This window comes from Oncorhynchus masou, chromosome 29 (genome assembly GCF_036934945.1).
Source record: "Oncorhynchus masou masou isolate Uvic2021 chromosome 29, UVic_Omas_1.1, whole genome shotgun sequence".
NCBI lineage: Eukaryota > Metazoa > Chordata > Actinopteri > Salmoniformes > Salmonidae > Oncorhynchus > Oncorhynchus masou.
The window spans coordinates 10,134,838-10,160,590 of NC_088240.1; the positions used below are offsets into that span (position 1 = coordinate 10,134,838).

At 40.3% G+C, this 25,753-nt stretch overlaps 1 protein-coding gene across 8 annotated transcripts in view; it reads right to left on the reverse strand.

Moving 5' to 3' along the window:
- LOC135518971 (PTB domain-containing engulfment adapter protein 1) overlaps nucleotides 1–25,753 on the reverse strand; it is a 224,257-nt gene that overhangs the window by 5,761 nt on the left and 192,743 nt on the right. For 6 of the 8 annotated variants that reach the window (XM_064943961.1, XM_064943960.1, XM_064943964.1 and 3 more), the window contains 9 exons: nucleotides 9,535–9,596; nucleotides 6,778–6,849; nucleotides 3,640–3,738; nucleotides 3,362–3,499; nucleotides 3,027–3,143; nucleotides 2,777–2,863; nucleotides 2,402–2,629; nucleotides 1,979–2,117; nucleotides 1,577–1,671 (listed from right to left, as the gene is read on the reverse strand). In XM_064943961.1, coding sequence (XP_064800033.1) covers nucleotides 1,577–1,671; nucleotides 1,979–2,117; nucleotides 2,402–2,629; nucleotides 2,777–2,863; nucleotides 3,027–3,143; nucleotides 3,362–3,499; nucleotides 3,640–3,738; nucleotides 6,778–6,849; nucleotides 9,535–9,596 — 1,037 coding nt within the window. The remainder of the gene's footprint in view (nucleotides 1–1,576; nucleotides 1,672–1,978; nucleotides 2,118–2,401; nucleotides 2,630–2,776; nucleotides 2,864–3,026; nucleotides 3,144–3,361; nucleotides 3,500–3,639; nucleotides 3,739–6,777; nucleotides 6,850–9,534; nucleotides 9,597–25,753) is intronic. The other 2 variants (XM_064943966.1, XM_064943965.1) reach the window with 1 other exon arrangement.

Genomic DNA, 25,753 nt, shown 5'->3' on the forward strand with positions numbered 1-25,753 from the left:
ACCCGAAATTGTAAAATGCTTGGCTAGTCATTTGTCATGCTAACAAGCTAGCAAGAGGTTGCATAGAACAGCATCAACTTCCGGTAGACAGGCAACGCTCTAGTTCGCTCAACTGAAATGATACCGTTCATATACAGTATGCTAAAATGAACTAATAGTATGTAGTATATACTCCTGACGCCATAGCCAGTATACACTTCCTCAAAAAGATTACTCAGAAATCTGTCATTTTTTTATATTAGTTGTACAATTCTACATCTAAGTAGGATTTTTGGTGCAGTATTTTTCGATTAAAAAATGTGCATGAAAACAAGTCATCTCTCCTTGAATGACAACAAAGACTTTGCAGAAGAATCCCTACTGTTGACCAATCACCGACAAAGTGGTATAGACTTCGGCTCTGAACATCGGCTTGCCTCCAGTCCAAAACGAACGTCACAAATCGTTGTCATAATATATGCATGAACTCTACTGAACTGTTTTGGCTGGGAACCATGAGGACGCCTTAAAAGTATCAACTTTAATAAAGTGTTAATTTAAGTCTGAATTTGCAACATCCATGGTGTTAGGAACACAACACTCTGGGTTTTTAGTTTGTCAACACTTTGAAAAGTGTTAGTTTAACACTATTTTGGTGGGCCACATATAATTTCTAAGAAAGTGTTACAATTCTGATGTCAAATTTGCTGTGCATGTTCCCAAAGTTTAATTCCTCTGACAACTCTGCCATCATAGGCACTTATGTAAAAGACGTGAGCACTGCAGTTCAAACTGTCATTGTATTTGTAATTTCAGACAAGCTGAGCTGCAACTTTAAATACAATTAAATCAAATATAATAATGACAGTTATAATCTAAGTATCTATTCATGCGCAGCAAGAAGCCTAACCCGCATCTTTAAAAGAAGCAGTATAATATTCATTGTTATAAGCATCTATAAAACCACAACTAACAATTGTTGTGTGGTGTCCATGATGTGACAAATTATTGTTTTGCATCTGCAATCAGTGACAACTGATCATTTACATTTACATTGTTTCCATAAAACAATAGCTTTGAAATAGCTAACATATAGAATATATAATATTCCAATCAAGCCCTAGAATCCAATGGCTGATGTAACAAAATAGCTATATCTCATAAAGATAAGAGTGAATGTGGATTACAAGATGACTAAAGTGCATTTTGAACACAGTGCTATTCCATGACAATGTTTTCAGCCGACTAACTGCAGTAATATGGATCGACGATTCAACATCTTGCTAGATATATTTTGCCTTAATGTTCACAATGTCAGACAAAGAAAATTAATCCCATGACCAATATTGAGCATCATAGTCAGGAAACAAACAAAACAAAACCTTTATGAGCCAAAATGCAACTATTATGAACAACTGAAGTTGGAAAAATGTCTGGTATTTCTGATATGTTAATATTATATAAAACAGAAATGAGAGGGTAGGGGCCCACTCCCCTTACTAGGCTGGAGGTCTACTCGACTACACTTTATCATGTGGTGGTTCAACCGCTACGCTCTTACGAGTCCATTAAACAGGGCTTAAGATCATTCACAGACCTGCATCTCGTCCAGCCTGGACTGAATATCTGGTGGGAAGTCAGCTTGCCCACAGGTGAACGGATCGAAGGGTTCCGCTCCAAAAAGGTCTTTACCTGTGAGAGAGAGAGAGAGAGAGAGACACAATATGTGAGATGCCACAACGTAGTAAGAGTTTAAATCAATTTACATTGGTAACATTTATTTATTAAGTATATAGAAACATTATTCATGACAGTTATTATAAAGTGTAACCTTATTAAGTATATATAAACATTATTCATGACAGTTATTATAAAGTGTAACCTAAAATAAATTCTCGCTAATCACCACGACCCATGGTTTATGCCTTACTCTGTGTGTGGTTCAATTCTAACTCTCACTGTCATCCTTGAACTGTAAGGTAACCAGAGCAGTTCTCACTCATGTCTGGAGGAGATGTAGTGGGGGGAGGGGGTGTGCCGTTGCTTGCGGGAATTGGCACCAGGGGTGTGACAGCAGAGAAGGGAACCATGTCAAAAACGTCTGTGGACATCGGGGGTTTCAAGGAGATGCTGCCAGCCTGTGAGTGTACAAGGTATTGGTTCATTCCAATGAGCAGTAGTACTCGGACCTACATTCTGAAGTCTGAGTTATGAATATGCATTTCAAGTCCGACTGTAGTCCTAATATAAAGACAGATGAAATCAACTAATTGAGACTTAAGTCTTATTAAACATTCTCTATATGTATCTGAATTGCCTACTGTTCGAAAAATATCAGCCAAAATGAACTGTTGTTAATTAGAAGAAAGTGAACTAGAACTGAAGAAAGAAAGGCTGAAAGACAAAGCTAGTTGTACAGTACGCGAGGCCGGGGGATGCTGCACCCGTCGGCAGGCTTTGGGAGGAGAGCTGACTTAGCCGGAGGAGGGGTTAGTAGGCCTGCCGAGAGGTTGGACTCGGGCGAGCTCATAGGGGTGAGTGTGACCGAGGAGATCTCGAGACACGAGAAGGACGTCAGATTGTGACACCAGAAGAGCGAGGAGGGTCTTGAGAGCATGTAGGCCTCGTTAGTAGAGTTTATGTGCAGCTGCTGTGAAAAGATCACATGCAGACAATTTAGTGGAAGACTGAAAGTGGCTTGTTAGTTCACACACAGCATGACAGACATCTTACACTGGGTAATATGGGTTACTTAGGGAAGTCTAGAGACTGGAAGGGCTGTCCATGCAGTTCTTACTGGTGGTACAGGAGCAATCATCAATTGCTCTTCCAGTTCCCAAAGCTGCTTCTTAAGCCCAGAATTTTCCGTTTCCAGTTCTTGAATCTGTGAAAAATAAACATGCTCGTTTTAGAATTGTTTTAGAGCTACCTACACCTGATATGGGAATCGCCTGTTAATATCAATATCATTAGTATGGAGGTGTACAATATCTTCAATCCCTATCCCATATAAAGGAGCAGTCACTTGTCCAACAGTTGAATCTTACTCTTTTCTGTAAGGTTCCTATCTGTTTCCGTGTCTCCACATCTTTCCCACCAGACTCGAGGAACTTCTTGTAGGCCAAGTCAAACGCCTGGCCAATAGTGAGTGTTACCTCCTCTGCCTGGAAGACAACAGCATCCTCCGTGACTTTTTTACAAAACTCTTTATAAAATGGTCATGGGTAACCAGAACAAATTCTTAATTTTAGAAGGTCAGTTCCTGTATTATTTACTAGGGGTTGATGACACATATAGCTGGATCAACAACTGATGGTGTGGAACATGAACTCAAAACTCTCGGTGTGTATTTTTTTTTACTCTCAAAGTGTGCATTTCTTACGCATTTTTCACTGTCAAACACGTAGCAGAGGTGTTTGTTTGATTCGGAGTCTTTGCAGATGAAGGTGAATATCCTTTTATCAGTCTTGTCATCTGCACAGAAGGATATCCTATGCAACTGGCAGTTGTACTGGACACCCTGAAAATAAAACAGAAACACTTCCGTTTGAGACAACACCTTCTTGATAACACTTCACGTGAATGCTTCCATTAATACGCATACAAAAAAAGAACGTTGGAGCATTTATTTAAAATCCATGCCATGTTTAGTTGACTTACTTTTGTCTTGGGATCTAAGATCTTTACTCCGTAAATGGAGATTTGTAATTCCACTTTTTGTGTCTTCTGTCCCTCTGACTTCTTGATATGCCTTTGAAACTACAAAGAGTAGAAAGAGTACATGAACAGTATAATGGTAATGTATGCACGAACAGTATAATGGTAATGTATGTACGAATAGTATAATGGTAATGTATGTATTAACTGTATAATGGTAATGTATGCATGAACAGTATAATGGTAATGTATGCATGAACAGCATAATGGTAATGTATGCATTAACTGTATAATGGTAATGTATGCATGAATGGTAATGTATGTATTACCTGTATACTGGTAATGTATGCATGAAAAGTATAATGGTAATGTATGTATTAACTGTATAATGGTAATGGTAATGTATGCATGAACAGTATAATGGTAATGTATGCACAAACAGTATAATGGTAATGTATGCATGAACAGTATAATGATAATGTATGCATGAACAGTATACTGGTAATGTATGCATGAATAGTATAATGGTAATGTATGTATTAACTGTATAATGGTAATGGTAATGTATGCATGAACAGTATAATGGTAATGTATGCATGAAAAGTATAATGGTAATGTATGTATTAACTGTATAATGCTAATGGTAATGTATCCACGAACAGTATAATGGTAATGTATCCACAAACAGTATAATGGTAATGTATGCACGAATAGTATAATGGTAATGGTAATGTATGCATGAACAGTATAATGGTAATGGTAATGTATGCATGAACAGTATAATGGTAATGTATGCATGAATAGTATAATGGTAATGTATGTATTAACTGCATAATGGTAATGGTGATGTATGCATGAACAGTATAATGGTAATGTATGCACAAACAGTATAATGGTAATGTATGTATAAACAGTATAATGGTAATGTATGCATGAACAGTATAATGGTAATGTATGTATTAACTGTATAATGGTAATGGTAATGTATGCAAGAACACTATAATGGTAATGCATGCAAAAACAGTATAATGGTAATGTATGCACAAACAGTATAATGGTAATGTACGAACAGTATAATGGTAATGGTAATGTATGCATGAACAGTATAATGGTAATGTATGCATGAACAGTATAATGGTAATGTATGTATTAACAGTATAATGGTAATGTATGTATTAACAGTATAATGGTAATGTATGTATTAACAGTATAATGGTAATGTATGTATTAACAGTATAATGGTTATGTATGTATTAACTGTATAATGGTAATGGTAATGTATACACAAACAGTATAATGGTAATGTATGCATGAACAGTATAATGGTAATGTATGCATGAACAGTATAATGGTAATGTATGTATTAACTGCATAATGGTAATGGTAATGTATGCACAAACAGTATAACGGTAATGTATGCATGAACAGTATAACGGTAATGTATGCATGAACAGTATAACGGTAATGTATGCATTAACAGTATAACGGTAATGTATGCATTAACAGTATAACGGTAATGTATGCATTAACAGTATAACGGTAATGCATGCATTAACAGTATAATGGTAATGCATGCACAAACAGTATAATGATAATGTATGCATGAACAGTATAATGGTAATGTATGCATGAACAGTATAATGGTAATGTATGCATGAACAGTATAATGGTAATGTATGCATGAACAGTATAATGGTAATGTATGCTTGAACAGTATAATGGTAATGTATGTATTAACAGTATAATGGTAATGTATGTACTACCAGTATAATGGTAATGTATGTACTACCAGTATAATGGTAATCTGACTTGCCCTGGCTCATTCGGAAATGTACAGTCTATTATTAGAAGTCATATCATGCAATAATGATAACCGGTTAAGGACCCTATTTTTTAAGGAACCGGTTAAGGACCCTAATGGCATTCTTCCAACACAGTGAAATTCTTTTTTGAATAAGGTTGAGTATCAATTATGTGATCTGAGCTTTTTTTTCTCCAGACTATGAACACTCACTAATTTTCTGAGTGCATTAATATTATTTTTGCTTATCCCCAAAAACAATGAACCAATTTAGGGTTGCATATACTGCATATAAAGAGAGCAGAGCCCTTTCAGGGATATATGGTGAGACAACAAATAGAAAAGAAAGACTATAATCAGTGTCTGTAAAGTGTGGAGTTGGACAATTGCAGGAAGACGCTGAGTCCCCAAAGTAAGACTGTGTTCAATGCTCTTACCTTGGTCTGACCTGAACTCCACACTTCAGATCCATTGAATCTTGTGTCAAGATTTTAATTATATGACTTAATTTGCAACCCTTTTTTTTAAAAAAGGTAAGGTTCAGAAAATAAAGGAGAAAAAGGGAAGATAAGAAGATCAAAGGAGAGATGTGGCACATGACCGGGAGAGCTGTACTGATAGGCTCTGGCGTTGACCAATGATGACTCAGATATTTTGACCCATTCACTGAACAGCCATACAGCAAAGTTAAGATAGGAGTGGATTGGTATGAAAACAAGTTTCCTCTTGAATGGCCTCACAATGGAAATGTTGGTAGAAGAAAACAGCAGAGAAGGTAACATGCAAAGAGCAGAGTGAGGCAGAGCAAAGGAGACCAGTGTCAGCACAGCTGGCTGAACTCTCGCTTTAGGAAAATCCATATTTCTAAAGATACCAAAATGAGGTTAGCTACAAGCAGATATATTTTTAGTTGACTAGTAAATAATTATGATATCAATGCAATAGTACATTTCTGGGTACAAATTGGGTAAATTCCTGGGTATGCCGCATGCTTTTTCACACACCCTCAGATCTCAAAAACAGGGTAGAACTTGGAGGCTAATCGCTAATACTTTACCTTGATTTCTGTCTAGAATGTAAACAGTATGGTTCAATATGTCTGAATTACAGTAAAACCATAAAATCTTCATTTTTAGGGGATTAACATCTGGAAATGAAAACCAACCTAAATGTATAAGGTCGTTGCTGGTGGCCGTAGAGATGCCCAACATGGAGTTCACATTTATGTCCAATCAAGTCCAATTTCGGACAGCCTCTTTATACTCGTCCTTAGGTGAAAAAGTTCTGAAATACAGCTTTAATTGAGGTTGCCAAGGAAACAAAGTTTATAGCTAACTTACCTTTAACTTTCTAACTGCTTCCTTAACAATCTCTGTGCCTTTCGGTTGGTCAACTTCTGTGTTTCCAAGAAACTAGAATAAAAAGGGAAAATTAAAGTGCCAGTTTACTTTAGGCATAAAACTATACAGATTTATGATGCAATTTTAACGCACTATAAAACTGTTACAGTTTCTATGAATCCCTCACAATGTAGTGTGTCAAAGAAACAAAAGAGTTATGCGGGAGGGTTTGCAGGACATGTTTTTCTCCAACAGATGGAGCCAAGGACCTTCAGACCAAAGCTTCATCTATCCATGGAAACAGTTGCTCTGCCAATATGGCTCATTTACATTTGTCATTTAGCAGACGCTGCTATCCAGAGCGATTTACAGTAATGAGTGCATACATTTTCATACTTTTGTTTTCGGCTCGCCTGGTTAAGTTATGAGTCTGGACATTCCTCTGCTAGGGCCTCCCATGTAAAAGGCAACATGCTGTTTCAACATGATATGGAGTAACATCAAGGGTCTTCTATAAACATATGGCATGTTTGCTAAGATACATCATGTTATGTTGATGAATTATGTAACAGTTGTTTCAACATTCAAGTCATGGATATCAGTAGTTCTGCCCACACTGTACACTGGTCAATGAGTGTGCCCACTTCCTTCCTTCCTCATTTCATTCCAATACAGAACACACAGTGGGTGAACAATGGACAAACGATGCCAAACATCTGCGCAAACGATGCCAAACATCTGCGCAAAACGATGCCAAAAAACTGCGCAAAACGATGCCAAAAAACTGCGCAAACGATGCCAAAAATCTGCGCAAACGATGCCAAAAATCTGCGCAAACGATGCCAAAAATCTGCGCAAACGATGCCAAACATCTGCGCAAACGATGCCAAACATCTGCGCAAACGATGCCAAAAATCTGCGCAAACGATGCCAAAAATCTGGACAAACAATGTACAAAAAAAAAACCTTCACTCTCCTATCAATAGAACGCAAAGACGGATGGGCCCCAGCTTCAAATGGTGTAAGCGTTTCACACTGCTGTAACAAATGCTGTCTGCACTCAAGGACACGTGAGCTCAGTCGGGTTATGCTAGTGGGATGCAGCGAATGACAGATGCGTTACATGGGACTGAGTGACTCATTATTGACCCGATGCCTTCTGAGACCCATCACCTTGGGGAGTTCATTGGTACAGGTACAGTTCCCTGCTGCACCTCACTCTCACCCACTGCCTTATGTAATGTTCCAGTCTACAGCGGCAGCAGATGTGGCAGTACTTTAGCCTTTTGCTTCACTTCAATGAGACATCTCTGGAGGCGCTGGATGCTCACTGACGGGCTCTCTGCCTCAAATAAGAGGGTAGTCTTTGGTTGAAGCACAGCAGAAAACAGCCGAGACAGGATACTCTGTTCCCAAGAGTTGGCTTTTAAGGTGTGTGCCGCATAAGAAAAGACAAAGAAGACTAAACAAATCCGTTGTTTAGTAACGGTCTGTTTCCAGTCCAAATCTACTGCTATGTTTGCAGTCAGTAAGGAAATGTTTCTAGGCTGCCTGTGTTTGTTTGTGCTCTTTGACTGTATTGCAGTCTGAAGCAGACACCTTGTTCAGAGATATGGAAAACTCAATAGGTTCCTATTGAGTGTTTTTATTTTTATTTTGGACAAAGCCATAGTTAAAACCAGTGTGTAACAGAAAACAATCAGAGAATTTTTCCCAAGTAAACTTGACTTTTTCAAGGCCTACCCACAGTGCAAAAACTGGTTGAAAAAACTTTGTTTCCACATAATTTCAACAAAAACAATTTAATGTGATGATATTGAATCAAGTTAAGAATCAATGTGAAAAACTGATTGGATTTCTAAAAAGTAATCAACTAAAGGGAATTGTGTCTTTTTTTCACCCAACTTTTAAAGTAAATCCAATGACTTGGTGAATGTTTCTGTTGATTTCATGTTGAATTCACGTTAGTTGACAATTCAACCAAATGTAAATCAAAAATAGACACTGAAATTATGTATATGCCCACTGAATAGGTTCTATAAGTATGGTGGCATATTCAACATCAATCTGCATCAGTGTAAGGTGGAACATGCTGAACATCAATCTGCATCAGTGTAAGGTGGAACATGCTGAACATCAATCTGCATCAGTGTAAGGTGGAACATGCTGAACATCAATCTGCATCAGTGTAAGGTGAAACATGCTGGACATCAATCTGTATCAGTGTAAGGTGAAACATGCTGAACATCAATCTGCATCAGTGTAAGGTGAAACATGCTGGACATCAATCTGCATCAGTGTAAGGTGAAACATGCTGAACATCAATCTGTATCAGTGTAAGGTGAAACATGCTGAACATCAATCTGTCATCAGTGTAACATCAATCTGTATCAGTGTGAAACATGCTGAACATCAATCTGCATCAGTGTTTCAGTGTAGGTGAAACATACTGAACATCAATCTGTATCAGTGTAAGGTGAAACATACTGAACATCAATCTGTTTCAGTGAACATCAATCTGTATCAGTGTAAGGTGAAACATACTGAACATCAATCTGTTTCAGTGTAAGGTGAAACATACTGAACATCAATCTGTATCAGTGTAAGGTGAAACATACTGAACATCAATCTGTATCAGTGTAAGGTGAAACATGCTGAACATCAATCTGTTTCAGTGTAAGGTGAAACCTATTTTATATCTAACTTCCAGTCCTTTGTGAGGGAACATTATCTTGATTGCTGGAAAAGGGTTATTACCTTGGCATTGTAGGGTATGTAATGCTTTGCCAGCGCATCTGGAGTGTGCATCCAGGATTTATCTGAAAAGAGATATCACAGTGGGCTCTCATTGAAAATAGATGTGGTTAACATCCATTAATCACTATTTTCCTATTTTAAATAACAACAATATCAACAACAACAACTGGGCTTTTCAAGGACCTAAAGTCCCTTTACAATTGTAAAACATTTTTTTAAAGACAACCAGGAGTCAAAACAAAACTTTAGACCAAACAAAAACATGAATAAAAGGTTCTTTATTTTCTTATCATAAAAAAAGAATCAATCAAGGAAATCTAAGAAACAATCAAACAAAAGTAACTTTAAACATCTTAAAGCTCGCACACATCACACCGAATGTGGATCTAGTGTTCGTCTGCAGATCGTTCAGTACTCGGTTCGCAAATTATCTTCAGAGGTGTGTCTGAACCCTTAGGAAACGGCTACAGCTAACTTAACATTATTGGAATTATATTGTAAAGGCAGTCGAAGAATACAAATATTTAAGATGATTATTCATTACTGGGGCTCAGTCTCCGAGCTCATACATCTAAGATTTTCTCTTTCATTCCTAAAGGCTGGCGCATTGCACTGACGTAATGAACTGTTTGCCTCGTGACTCCTAACACTATTATTTCTTTGACATTGAGTACAAGACTAAACATTAAAGAAGTAATGAAATCCAAAGCGAGAATGGAATATCTCATGCACTCTCTTCCTTCAGGGACTGATAGTCTTGTATGGTGCAATAATGTCACCCCCATTTCTCCACTGCTTCTTCTCAATGAAGCTCAAACCAAATACACCTGACAATAACCTTGAAACACACTAAACCTGTAGAGCCTGGTCAATATAGAACCTTTCTCAACAAGCCTGGGATGTAAATTACAGTAACAATACCCTAGCCATACCAGTAACTATACCGGTAACTATACCATAGCCATACCAGTAACTATACCGGTAACTATACCATAGCCATACCGGTAACTATACCATAGCCATACCAGTAACTATACCATAGCCATACCAGTAACTATACCATAGCCATACCGGTACCTATACCATAGCCATACCGGTACCTATACCATAGCCATACCGGTACCTATACCATAGCCATACCGGTACCTATACCATAGCCATACCGGTACCTATACCATAGCCATACCGGTACCTATACCATAGCCATACCGGTACCTATACCATACCGGTACCTATACCATACCGGTACCTATACCATAGCCATACCGGTACCTATACCATAGCCATACCGGTACCTGTACCATAGCCATACCGGTACCTGTACCATAGCCATACCGGTACCTATACCATAGCCATACCGGTACCTATACCATAGCCATACCGGTACCTATACCATAGCCATACCGGTACCTATACCATAGCCATACCGGTACCTATACCATAGCCATACCGGTACCTATACCATAGCCATACTGGTATCTATACCATAGCCATACCAGTAACTATACCAGTACCTATACCATACCAGCCACTTTACCATACCAGTATCTATACCATAGCCATAGCCATACCAGTACCTATACCATAGCCATACCGGTAACTATACCATAGCTATAGCAGTAACTATACCAGTACCTATACCATACCAGACACTATACCATACCAGTATACCTATACCATAGCCATACCAGTACCTATACCATACCTATTGTTAGGAAAATTATGATTAAATGACTGAACAAATAATTTTAAATGGAACTGTAACTAAGTAAACTTATACTCTGTTTTATTATATCTGATTAACAATATGAGTTCATAAGAAGGGATTGTGTGACACGGACAAGGAGTAATTAAAGTTAATGAACACCATCCCAACTAGGAAGAAACGAATGGGTTGTGGATTAAGTAAACAGATAATGTAGTTAACCTATGGTTGAACCGACGAAACTGAGCTCTGGGGTGTTTTAGATAAGACAGTGAGTGCATTCCTAGATTTTCTGTTAATTAGAACTGTCAGCTAAGTGGTGATCGATAATGTTGAGGGGTCAAAAGTTAATTAAGTTGTGTTGTGTGACCTGTGTATGTGCTGGGGGGGTCAGAATGAACTTTTAAAGTTCCCTTTGTCCTGGTCGAGAGGAGGGGATTCTGTTAAGCAATGAAATGACGTCATGTTATTGTGTATAAACTGTTGCTCGTGGTAACGTGGCAGCGCGCTCCGAGAATAAATTCTGTTACCTATTACTGAAAAGACTGGTCTCCGTCTATTTTTAACAAACAAGAATCTTACAAATGTTCATAAAATAGATGACCTATACCATACCAGCCACTATACCATAGCCATACCAGTATCTATACCATAGCCATACCAGTAACCATACCAGTAACCATACCAGTACCTATACCAGTAAACATACCATAGCCATACCGGTAACTATACCAGTAACCATACCAGTACCTATACCATACCAGTAACCATACCAGTAACTATACCGGTAACTATACCATAGCCATACCGGTAACCATGCCATACCAGCCACTATACCATACCAGTAACTATACCATAGTCATACCATTACCTATACCATACCAGTAACAATACCATAGCCATACCAGTAACTATACCGGTAACTATACCATAGCCATACCAGTAACTATACCATAGCTATACCGGTAACTATACCATAGCTATACCGGTAACTATACCATAGCTATACCGGTAACTATACCATAGCCATACCAGTAACTATACCGGTAACTATACCATAGCCATACCAGTAACTATACCGGTAACTATATCATAGCCATACCAGTATCCATATCATAACCATACCAGTAACTATACCGGTAACTATACCATAGCCATACCAGTAACTATACCGGTAACTATACCATAGCCATACCAGTAACTATACCATAGCCATACCAGTAACTATACCGGTAACTATACCATAGCCATACCAGTATCCATATCATAGCCATACCAGTAACTATACCATAGCCATACCGGTACCTATACCATAGCCATACCAGTAACTATACCATAGCCATACCAGTAACTATACCGGTAACTATACCATAGCCATACCAGCAACTATACCATAGCCATACCAGTAACTATACCAGCAACTATACCATAGCCATACCAGTAACTATATTGGTAACCATGCCATAGCCATACCAGTAACTATACCGGTAACTATACCATAGCCATACCAGTAACTATATCGGTAACTATACCATAGCCATACCAGTAACTATACCGGTAACCATGCCATAGCCATACCAGTAACTATACCATAGCCATACCAGTAACTATACCATAGCTATACCGGTAACTATACCATAGCTATACCGGTAACTATATCGGTAACCATGCCATAGCCATACCAGTAACTATACCGGTAACTATACCATAACCATACCAGTAACTATACCATAGCCATACCAGTAACTATACCGGTAACTATACCAGTAACTATACCATAGCCATACCAGTAACTATACCATAGCTATACCGGTAACTATACCGGTACCTAAACCATAGCCATACCAGTAACTATACCGGTACCTATACCACATTTACATTTACATTTAAGTCATTTAGCAGACGCTCTTATCCAGAGCGACTTACAAATTGGTGAATTCACCTTCTGACATCCAGTGGAACAGCCACTTTACAATAGTGCATCTAAATCATTTAAGGGGGGGGGGGTGAGAAGGATTACTTATCCTTATCCTATCCTAGGTATTCCTTACCATAGCCATACCAGTAACTATACCGGTAACTATACCATAGCCATACCAGCAACTATACCATAGCCATACCAGTAACTATATCGGTAACCATGCCATAGCCATACCAGTAACTATACCGGTAACTATACCATAGCCATACCAGTAACTATATCGGTAACTATACCATAGCCATACCAGTAACTATACCGGTAACCATGCCATAGCCATACCAGTAACTATACCATAGCCATACCAGTAACTATACCATAGCTATACCGGTAACTATATCGGTAACCATGCCATAGCCATACCAGTAACTATATATCGGTAACCATGCCATAGCCATACCAGTAACTATACCGGTAACTATACCATAGCCATACCAGTAACTATACCATAGCCATACCAGTAACTATACCATAGCTATACCGGTAACTATACCGGTACCTATACCATAGCCATACCAGTAACTATACCGGTACCTATACCATAGCCATACCGGTACCTATACCATAGCCATACCAGTAACTATACCGGTACCTATACCATAGCCATACCAGTAACTATACCGGTACCTATACCATAGCCATACCGGTACCTATACCATAGCCATACCAGTAACTATACCGGTACCTATACCATAGCCATACCAGTAACTATACCGGTACCTATACCATAGCCATACCGGTACCTATACCATAGCCATACCAGTAACTATACTGGGACCTATACCATAGCCATACCAGTAACTATACCGGTAACTATACCATAGCCATACCAGTAACTATATCGGTAACCATGCCATAGCCATACCAGTAACTATATCGGTAACTATACCATAGCCATACCAGCAACTATACCATAGCCATAACAGTAACTATACCGTTAACCATGCCATAGCCATACCAGTAACTATACCATAGCCATACCAGTAACTATACCATAGCTATACCGGTAACTATACCGGTAACTATACCATAGCCATACCAGTAACTATACCGGTACTTATACCATAGCCATAACAGTAACTATACAATAGCCATACCGGTACCTATACCATAGCCATACCAGTAACTATACCGGTAACTATACCATAGCCATACCAGTAACTATATCGGTAACTATACCATAGCCATACCAGTAACTATACCATAGCCATACCAGTAACTATATCGGTAACCATGCCATAGCCATACCAGTAACTATATCGGTAACAATGCCATAGCCATACCAATAACTATATCGGTAACTATACCATAGCCATACCAGTAACTATATCGGTTACTGGTATTTCGCTACACTCGCTACACTCACATTAACATCTGCTAACCATGTGTATGTGACAAATAAAATTTGATTTAACCATGCCATAGAGGTAACCATGCCATAGCCATACCAGTAACTATACCAGAGCCATACCAGTACCTATACCATAGCTATACCAGTAACTATACCAGTAACTATACCGGTACCTATACCATAGCCATACCAGTAACTATACCGGTACCTATACCATAGTCATACCAGTAACTATACCGGTACCTATACCATACCGGTACCTATACCATAGCCATACCAGTAACTATACCGGTAACTATACCATAGCCATACCAGTAACTATATCGGTAACTATACCATAGCCATACCAGTAACTATACCGGTAACCATGCCATAGCCATACCAGTAACTATCCAATTTGTAAGTCGCTCTGGATAAGAGCGTCTGCTAAATGACTTAAATGTAAATGTAAATGTATACCATAGCCATACCAGTAACTATACCATAGCTATACCGGTAACTATATCGGTAACCATGCCATAGCCATACCAGTAACTATATCGGTAACCATGCCATAGCCATACCAGTAACTATACCGGTAACTATACCATAGCCATACCAGTAAATATATTGGTAACTATACCATAGCCATACCAGTAACTATACCGGTAACCATGCCATAGCCATACCAGTAACTATACCATAGCTACAGGTAACTATACCAGTAACTATATCGGTAACTATACCATAGCCATACCAGTAACTATACCATAGCCATACCAGTAACTATATCGGTAACTATACCATAGCCATACCAGTAACTATATCGGTAACTATACCATAGCCATACCAGTAACTATAATCGGTAACCATGCCATAGCCATACCAGTAACTATATCGGTAACAATGCCATAGCCATACCAATAACTATATCGGTAGCTATACCATAGCCATACCAGTAACTATATCGGTAGCTATACCATAGCCATACCAATAACTATATCGGTAGCTATACCATAGCCATACCAGTAACTATAATCGGTAACCATGCCATAGCCATACCAGTAACTATATCGGTAACAATGCCATAGCCATACCAATAACTATATCGGTAGCTATACCATAGCCATACCAATAACTATATCGGTAACTATACCATAGCCATACCAGTAACTATATCGGTTACTGGTATTTCGCTACACTCGCTACACTCACATTAACATCTGCTAACCATGTGTATGTGACAAATAAAATTTGATTTAACCATGCCATAGCGGTAACCATGCCATAGCCATACCAGTAACTATACCAGAGCCATACCAGTACCTATACCATACTAGCCACAACAGCCCTGACCAACACAGCTGTCCCGTCTGCTAAGCACGAGCTCCCATCCCCACCATACTACTTAACATCAAAGAGTAAATGAGTGAGATCAAGCTCTTGGTGGTTCTCTCTTGATGGGAGATTTTGTACCCAGCCCCCCTGCTAAGGAACTGTACATTCTAACTATGAATGGGGGTAGGTCCTGGACTCACTGCGGTGAAGGCAGGTAGCCCAGACAGTTTTTCTGTGTGTCAGCACCCAATCTTGATTAATAGAGGCAGCCCCACCTCTCCGTGCCCACCTTATATAAACGTTAAAAAGGTGGACTGTAAAGTCACTAAAATAATGGACTGGCACCGGGGCATAAAATATTAGACGGCGTAAATAAAGTGGCATGGGCGTGAGAGGATGCATCTGAGAGCCTGAAGGTCAGCTTGTGTGGCGCGTTTCCTCAGCAGTCTAACTCGGTGACAGCTTTAGGGTCACCTGTCATGTTGAAAGAGGTGCCTGATGAAGACTTTAGGGGGGACGATGCATCTCAGTGCTTCACTACTACTAAAGACAGACTGGTTCTGAACATATACAGTACATAGCTTACATTTAATTAAGGGCTGTCCTTAGGCACAACACCGAGTGCCTGGATACAGCCCTTAGCCATGGTATATTGCCCATCTACCACAACCCCCCCAAGTTACCTTATTGCTATTATAAACTGCTGACCAACGTAATTAGAGCAGTTAAAATAAATGTTTTGTCATACCAGTGGTATATGGTCTGACATACCACGGTTGTCAGCCAATCAGCATTCAGGGCTCGAACACCCCATTTCACACTCCAGACACACTCAAACATATTTCAACGTTTTTGAAAGTTATCAAACAATACTAGAACATCAAAGCTAGTGCTTTGTGTGAACTTAGAACTCAGAAACACAGTTAGTAGTAAAGCCATCAGAAGTTCCAGACAGACCAAGTCCAAGTCTGAGCTCATTATCTCACCCATTCACTGTAATGAATTACACAGCTAATGTTCCCATGGGCCAGGCTGGACAGTAGCCATCACCGGAACTGGGCCCTTACAGGAAAACAATGGCCAATTAATCTCACATTTGTCTAATTCAGAGTTTTGTTGGATCAATCAGTAGTCCTCGGGGGACTGAAGTCTAAAATACCTCCAGCAGTATTTAGATGTCCGTACTCCAGATATCCGTTTTAATTAAATGAAGTGGACGGACACAAATGGTTCATCATTAAGGGTAAAAGAAAATACAATGGATCTCCTCCAACAATCTCTTCCGACACAATGCAATACAACGAGGGGAGTTTTCTTCGTTAATGCCAGTGAATAGGACTCCAGTGAATAGAGTGGGGAGTGGGGGCTGTTCTTGTGTTCCATAGCACTTCATATTTCCAACAGTCATCACCTTTAGGGTAATGAGGAAACTGATGACAGTAAAGAATTTTGCCTAAACAGTCGATGATGGTTTCCCATTTTATGTTGCACCCATCTCATGGCCGTTTTTAATCATATTTTCAAGAAATGTTCAACCTTTATTGATGCTACACGAGTGATGCCTCACAACTATACCAAAAGGTGACTCCTCCTACTTCCAGAGGACAACTCAAAAGGTCAAACTGACAAGAGCACCACTGCTAATTGCTCAATCAAATAAAATGGTGATTGGTCGTGTACACAAAATGCTAACAACACCCAAATCCCCCCAAATAAAATAAAGGAATTAAGAAATATAGAATTATTAGAACTAGCAAGGTTCAGAATAAAATTAAGTATAAACTCAGCAAAAAAATAAACATCCTCTCACTGTCAACTACATTTATTTTCAGCAAACTTAAAATGTGTAAATATTTGTATGCACATAACAAGATTCAACAACTGAGACATAAACTGAACAAGTTCCACAGACATGTGACAAACAGAAATGCAAAATTGGAAACTGCTGATTTTTAATGGAATATCTACATAGGCGTACAGAGGCCCATTATCAGCAATCATCACTCCTGTGTTAACCTGTTGATGCTCTGGGGGCGCAATTTCATTTTTGGATGAAAAACGTTCCCGTTTTAAACAAGATATTTTGTCACAAAAAGATGCTCGACTATGCATATAATTGCTACCGTTCGAAAGAAAATACTCTGACGTGTCCAGAAATACAAAGATCTTCTCTGTGCGTGCCCTATAACGTGAGCTTCAGGCAAAACCAAGATGAGATGGCATCCAGGAAATGACAAGGATTTTTGAGGCTCTGTTTTTCATGATCTCCTTATATGGCTGTGAACGCAAGAGGAATGAGTCAACCCTTTCTGTCGTTTCCCCAAGGTGTCTGCAGCATTGTGACGTATTTGTGGGCAGATCATTGGAAGATTGACCATAACAGACCACATTTACCACGTGTCCGCCCGGTGTCCTGCGCCGAAATTGGTGCGCAAAAGTCACCTGCCAGTATTTTTCCATGCGATACAGAGAGGAAAGCAAGCTTCCACGAACTGCATGTCAATGAAGAGATATGTGAAAAAACACCTTGAGGATTGATTCCAAACAACGTTTGCCATGTTTCGGTCGATATTATGTAGTTAATCCGGAAAAAGTTTCACGTTGTAGGTGACTGCATTTTCGGTTCGTTTCGGTAGCCAGACGCAATGTAGAAAACGGAACGATTTCTCCTACACACAGACGCTTTCAGGAAACACTGCGCATTTGGTATGTGACTGAGAGCCTCCTCATTGAAAACATCAGAAGCTCTTCAAAGGTAAATGATTTTATTTATTTGGTTATCTGGTTTTTGTGAAAATGTTGCGTGCTACATGCTACACAAAATGCTATGCTAGCTTTGCATACTCTTACACAAATTAGTCAATTTCTATGGTTCAAAAGCATATTTTGAAAATCTGAGATGACAGTGTTGTTAAGAAAAGGCTAAGCTTGAGAGCAAACGCATTATTTTAATTTTATTTGCGATTTTCAGAAATCGTTAACGTTGCGTTATGCTAATGAGCCTGAGGCTTTAGTCACAAACCCGGATCCGGGTTGGGGAGTTTCAAGAAGTTAAAGGTGCTGATTGACCATTTTGCAATTATGTCAGCACATCTGAAAACTGTTGTTATGAATAAAGAAGCAATAAAACTGGCGATCTTTAGACTAGTTGAGTATCTGGAGCATCAGCATTTGTGGGTTCAATTACAGGCTCAAAATGACCAGAAACAAAGACATTCCTCTGAAAATTGTCAGTCTATTCTTATTCTGAGAAATTAAGGCTATTCCATGTGAGAAATTGCCAAGAAACCAAAGATCTTGTACAGCTCTGTGTACTCCTCCCTTCACAGAGCAGGGCAAACTGGCTCAAACCAGAATAGAAAGAGGAGTGGGAGGACCCGGTGCATAACTGAGCAAGAGGACAAGTACATTAGTGTCTAGCATTAGTGTCTAAAGTATTCGGCCCCCTTGAACTTTGCGACCTTTTTCCACATTTCAGGCTTCAAACATAAAGATATAAAACTGTATTTTTTGTGAAGAATCAACAACAAGTGGGACACAATCATGAAGTGGAACGACATTTATTGGATATTTCAAACTTTAACAAATCAAAAACTGAAAAATTGGGCGTGCAAAATAATTCAGCCCCTTTACTTTCAGTGCAGCAAACTCTCTCCAGAAGTTCAGTGAGGATCTCTGAATGATCCAATGTTGACCTAAATGACTAATGATGATAAATACAATCCACCTGTGTGTAATCAAGTCTCCGTATAAATGCACCTGCACTGTGATAGTCTCAGAGGTCCGTTAAAAGCGCAGAGAGCATCATGAAGAACAAGGAACACACCAGGCAGGTCCGAGATACTGTTGTGAAGAAGTTTAAAGCCGGATTTGGATACAAAAAGATTTCCCAAGCTTTAAACATCCCAAGGAGCACTGTGCAAGCAATAATATTGAAATGGAAGGAGTATCAGACCACTGCAAATCTACCAAGACCTGGCCGTCCCTCTAAACTTTCAGCTCATACAAGGAGAAGACTGATCAGAGATGCAGCCAAGAGGCCCATGATCACTCTGGATGAACTGCAGAGATCTACAGCTGAGGTGGGAGACTCTGTCCATAGGACAACAATCAGTCGTATATTGCACAAATCTGGCCTTTATGGAAGAGTGGCAAGAAGAAAGCCATTTCTTAAAGATATCCATAAAAAGTGTTGTTTAAAGTTTGCCACAAGCCACCTGGGAGACACACCAAACATGTGGAAGAAGGTGCTCTTGTCAGATGAAACCAAAATTGAACTTTTTGGCAAAAATGCAAAACGTTATGTTTGGCGTAAAAGCAACACACACCATACCCACTGTCAAACATAGTGGTGGCAGCATCATGGTTTGGGCCTGCTTTTCTTCAGCAGGGACAGGGAAGATGGTTAACATTGATGGGAAGATGGATGGAGCCAAATACAGGACCATTCTGGAAGAAAACCTGATGGAGTCTGCAAAAGACCTGAGACTGGGATGGAGATTTGTCTTCCAACAAGACAATGATCCAAAACATAAAGCAAAATCTACAATGGAATGGTTCAAAAATAAACATATTCAGGTGTTAGAATGGCCAAGTCAAAGTCCAGACCTGAATCCAATCGAGAATCTGTGGAAAGAACTGAAAACTGCTGTTCACAAATGCTCTCCATCCAACCTCACTGAGCTCGAGCTGTTTTGCAATGAGGAATGGAAAAAAAATTCAGTCTCTCGATGTGCAAAACTGATAGAGACATACCCCAAGCGACTTACAGCTGTAATCACAGCAAAAGGTGGCGCTATTAACTTACAGCGACTGAAATGTGGCAAAAGGTCGCAAAGTTCAAGGGGGCCGAATACTTTCGCAAGGCACTGTATATATATATATATACAGTATGGAGGGAGTATATAATTAGAAAAGGTTTGTACGTCAGTAGTTAAATAGGATGAGCCTTGACTAGAATGCAGTACATAAACATATGAAGTGGATTCAACAGTATGTAGACATTTTTTTTAAATTACCAATGTTCATGGACTATGTATTGTACATAGGACAGCAGCAGTCTAATGCCTTGTAAGCTTAAACCTAGATGAGAGTACACTGTAGGTACGGTGATTGCAGCACAAATGCATCGATAAGGTTGTTCAATGCAGTGAAACAGTAAATTACCTCAAGTCAAAGCTGACAATGAGATTGCTTGGTATGCAAACTCTTCGTCACGTCAATGCGTCTGTTTACTGGGCAAAGCAGCCATGCAAGCAGTGGTTCACATCTACAGCTAGGGGAAATGTCATAGGCTAGGTAACATTCACAAGTGTTAAAATGACATTAAGGCAGTGCCCTTTGCAGGAACCATTAGCAGAGAAATACTCATAAATCATTTCCCTGTCAAAGGGAATGCAGCTTTTCAGAAGACAGTAGCTATATAATGATGAGCCAAATATTTTTCAGGGAACAGCTCTGTTTTTCCTTTTGTATATAACCTCTGTATACCTGTAGATGAATGTCATTAATATACAGTATGTTCCATATATGGAACTTACAGTAACAGGCTCATAAGGCATTTAATACAATCTTCCATCCCCATAAAAATGCTAGTTGTCTATCATTGTTACAAGGCACATGTCCCTGTATTATTTGTCCAGCTGCCTCATTTTCCTGCCGGTCAGAGGAGTTAAGCTAAGTTCAGTTTAAACACCTCTGATACGTTGTTTTACAGTTTGTCTGGATATGAGCTGCCATCATGGTCCAGATAAATTAAAAAGCCTTGTGTTACCTCTGAATCAAATTTTCAACATGAGTGAGTTCATCTGTTGATCTCCAAATTACAAAGAGAGGGCATTAAAATTTGATTTACAGTATCACCCTGGATTATCGCTAGTGTACATGTTTACATTTCAGCAGAAGCTCTTATCCAGAGTGACTTACCCCACTAATCTACTGACGGAGCGCAAGAGGTGGCTAATAACAGACGTCCATCTTATGCTAGCTTGCTACCGATGGCCTGGCTGGCTGTCTGGATCGCCGTGACCCCCAACCAACCTCTCCACTCTGGACCCTTTTGATCACTCGACTAAGCATGCCTCTCCTTAATGTCAATATGCCTTGACCATTGCTGTTCTGGTTAGTGTTTATTGGCTTATTTCACTGTAGAGCCTCTAGTCCTGCTCACCATACCTTATCCAACCTATTAGTTCCACCACCCAGACATTCAATGACATCTCCTGGTTTCAATGATGTTTCTAGAGACAATATCTCTCTCTTCATCACTCAATACCTAGGTTTACCTCCACTGTATTCACATCCTACCATACCTTTGTCTGTACATTATACCTTGATGCTATTTTATCGCCCCCAGAAACCTCCTTTTACTCTCTGTTCCAGACGTTCTAGACGACCAATTCTTATTGCTTTCAGCCGCACCCTTATTCTGTTACAGACCTATATCCATTCTGCCTTGCCTATCTAAGGTCTTCGAAAGCCAAGTCAACAAACAGGTCACTGACCATCTCGAATCCCACCGTACCTTCTCCGCTATGCAATCTGGTTTCCGAGCCGGTCACGGGTGCACCTCAGCCACCTCAAGGTACTAAACGACATCATAACCGCCATCGATAAAAGACAGTACTGTGCAGCCGTCTTCATCGACCTTGCCAAGGCTTTCGACTCTGTCAATCACCATATTCTTATCGGCAGACTCAGTAGCCTCGGTTTTTCAGATGACTGCCTTGCCTGGTTCACCAATTACTTTGCAGACAGAGTTCAGTGTGTCAAATCGGAGGGCATGCTGTCCGGTCCTCTGGCAGTCTCTATGGGGGTGCCACAGGGTTCAATTCTCGGGCCGACTCTTTTCTCTGTATATATCAATGATGTTGCTCTTGCTGCGGGCGATTCCCTGATCCACCTCTACGCAGACGACACCATTCTATATACTTTCGGCCCGTCATTGGACACTGTGCTATCTAACCTCCAAACGAGCTTCAATGCCATACAACACTCCTTCCGTGGCCTCCAACTGCTCTTAAACGCTAGTAAAACCAAATGCATGCTTTTCAACCGATCGCTGCCTGCACCCGCATGCCCGACTAGCATCACCACACTGGATGGTTCCGACCTTGAATATGTGGACACCTATAAGTACCTAGGTGTCTGGCTAGACTGCAAACTCTCCTTCCAGACCCATATCAAACATCTCCAATCGAAAATCAAATCAAGAGTCGGCTTTCTATTCCGTAACAAAGCCTCCTTCACTCACGCTGCCAAGCTTACCCTAGTTAAACTGACTATCCTACCGATCCTCGACTTCGGCGATGTCATCTACAAAATTGCTTCCAACACTCTTCTCAGCAAACTGGATGAAGTTTATCACAGTGCCATCCGTTTTGTCACTAAAGCACCTTATACTACCCACCACTGCGACTTGTATGCTCTAGTCGGCTGGCCCTCGCTACATATTCGTCGCAAGACCCACTGGCTCCAGGTCGTCTACAAGGCCATGCTAGGTAAAGCTCCGCCTTGTCTCAGTTCACTGGTCACGATGGCAACACACCTGCTGGAGCGCGTGCCACGGATGGGTATCTCACTGATCATCCCTAAAGCCAACACCTCATTCGGCCGCCTTTCGTTCCAGTACTCTGCTGCCTGTGACTGGAACGAATTGCAAAAATCGCTGAAGTTGGAGACCTTTATCTCCCTCACCAACTTCAAACATCTATCTGAGCAGCTAACCGATTGCTGCAGCTGTACATAATATATTGGTAAATAGCCCACCCATTTTCACCTACCTCATCATCTCATACACACTGTTTTTATTTATTTACTTTTCTGCTCTTTTGCACACCAATATCTCTACCTGTACATGATCATTTATCACTCCAGTGTTAATCTACAATATTGTAATTATTCGCCTACCTCCTCATGCCTTTTGCACACATTGTATATAGACTCCCCTTTTTTTTCTACTGTGTTATTGACTTGTTAATTGTTTACTCCATGTGTAACTCTGTGTTGTCTGTTCACACTGCTATGCTTTATCTTGGCCAGGTCGCAGTTGTAAATGAGAACTTGTTCTCAACTAGCCTACCTGGTTAAATAAAGGTGAAATAAAAATAAAAAATAAATTCTACTCCTCCTCTGTTCCTCTGGCGATGTAGAGGTGAATCCAGGCCCTGCAGTGCCTAGCCCCACTCCTATTCCCCAGGCGCTCTCTTTTGACGACTTCTGTAACCGTAATAGCCTTGGTTTCATGCATGTTAACATTAGAAGCCTCCTCCCTAAGTGTGTTCTATTCACTGCTTTAGCACACTCTGCCAACCTGGATGTTCTAGCTGTGTCTGAATCCTGGCTTAGGAAGACTACCAAATATTCTGAAATTTTAATTCCAAACTACAACCTTTTCAGACAAGATAGAACTGCCAAAGGGGGTGGTGTTGCAATCTACTGCAAAGATAGCCTGCAGAGTTCTCTCCTACTATCCAGGTCTGTACCCAAACAATTTGAACTTCTACTTTTAAAAATCCACCTCTCTAAAAACAAGTCTCTCACCGTTGCAGTCTGCTATAGACCACCCTCTGCCCCCAGTTGTGCTCTGGACACCATATGTGAACTGATTGCCCCCCATCTATCTTCAGAGCTCGTGCTGCTAGGCGACCTAAACTGGAACATGCTTAACACCCCAGCCATCCTACAATCTAAACTTGATGCCCTCAATCTCACACAAATTATCAATGAACCTACCAGGTACCTCCCCAAAGCCTTAAACAGGGCACCCTCATAGATATCATCCTAACCAACTTGCCCTCTAAATACACCTCTGCTGTCTTCAACCAAGATCTCAGGGATCACTGCCTCATTGCCTGCATCCGTAATGGGTCAGCGGTCAATCGACCCCCACTCATCACTGTAAAACGCTCCCTGAAACACTTCAGCGAGCAGCCCTTTCTAATCGACCTGGCCGGGGTATCCTGGAAGGATATTGATCTCATCCCGTCAGTAGAGGATGCTTGGATATTTTTTTTAAATGCCTTCCTAACCATCTTAAATAAACATGCCCCATTCAAGAAATGTAGAACCAGGAACAGATATAGCCCTTGGTTCTCCCCAGACCTGACTGCCCTTAACCAACACAAAAACATCCTATGGCGTTCTGCATTAGCATCGAACAACCCCGTGATATGCGGCTGTTCAGGGAAGCTAGAAACCATTATACACAGGCAGTTAAAAAAGCCAAGGCTAGCTTTTTCAAGCAGAAGTTTGCTTCCTGCAACACTAACTCAAAAAAGTTCTGGGACACTGTAAAGTCCATGGAGAATAAGAACACCTACTCCCAGCTGCCCACTGCACTGAAGATAGGAAACTGTCACCACTGATAAATCCACCATAATTGAGAATTTCAATAAGCATTTTTCTACGGCTGGCCATGCTTTCCACCTGGATACTCCTACCCCGGTCAACAGCACTGCACCCCCCACAGCAACTCGCCCAAGCTTTCCCCATTTCTCCTTCTCCCAAATCCGTTCAGCTGATGTTCTGAAAGAGCTGCAAAATCTGGACCCCTACAAATCAGCCGGGCTAGACAATCTGGACCCTTTCTTTCTAAAATTATCTGCCAAAATTGTTGCCACCCCTATTACTAGCCTGTTCAACCTCTCTTTCGTGTCGTCTGAGATCCCCAAAGATTGGAAAGCAGCTGCGGTCATCCCCCTCTTCAAAGAGGGGACACTCTTGACCCAAACTGCTACAGACCTATATCTATCCTACCATGCCTTTCTAAGGTCTTTGAAAGCCAAGTCAACAAACAGATTACCGACCATTTCGAATCTCACCATACCTTCTCTGCTATGCAATCTGGTTTCAGAGCTGGTCATGGGTG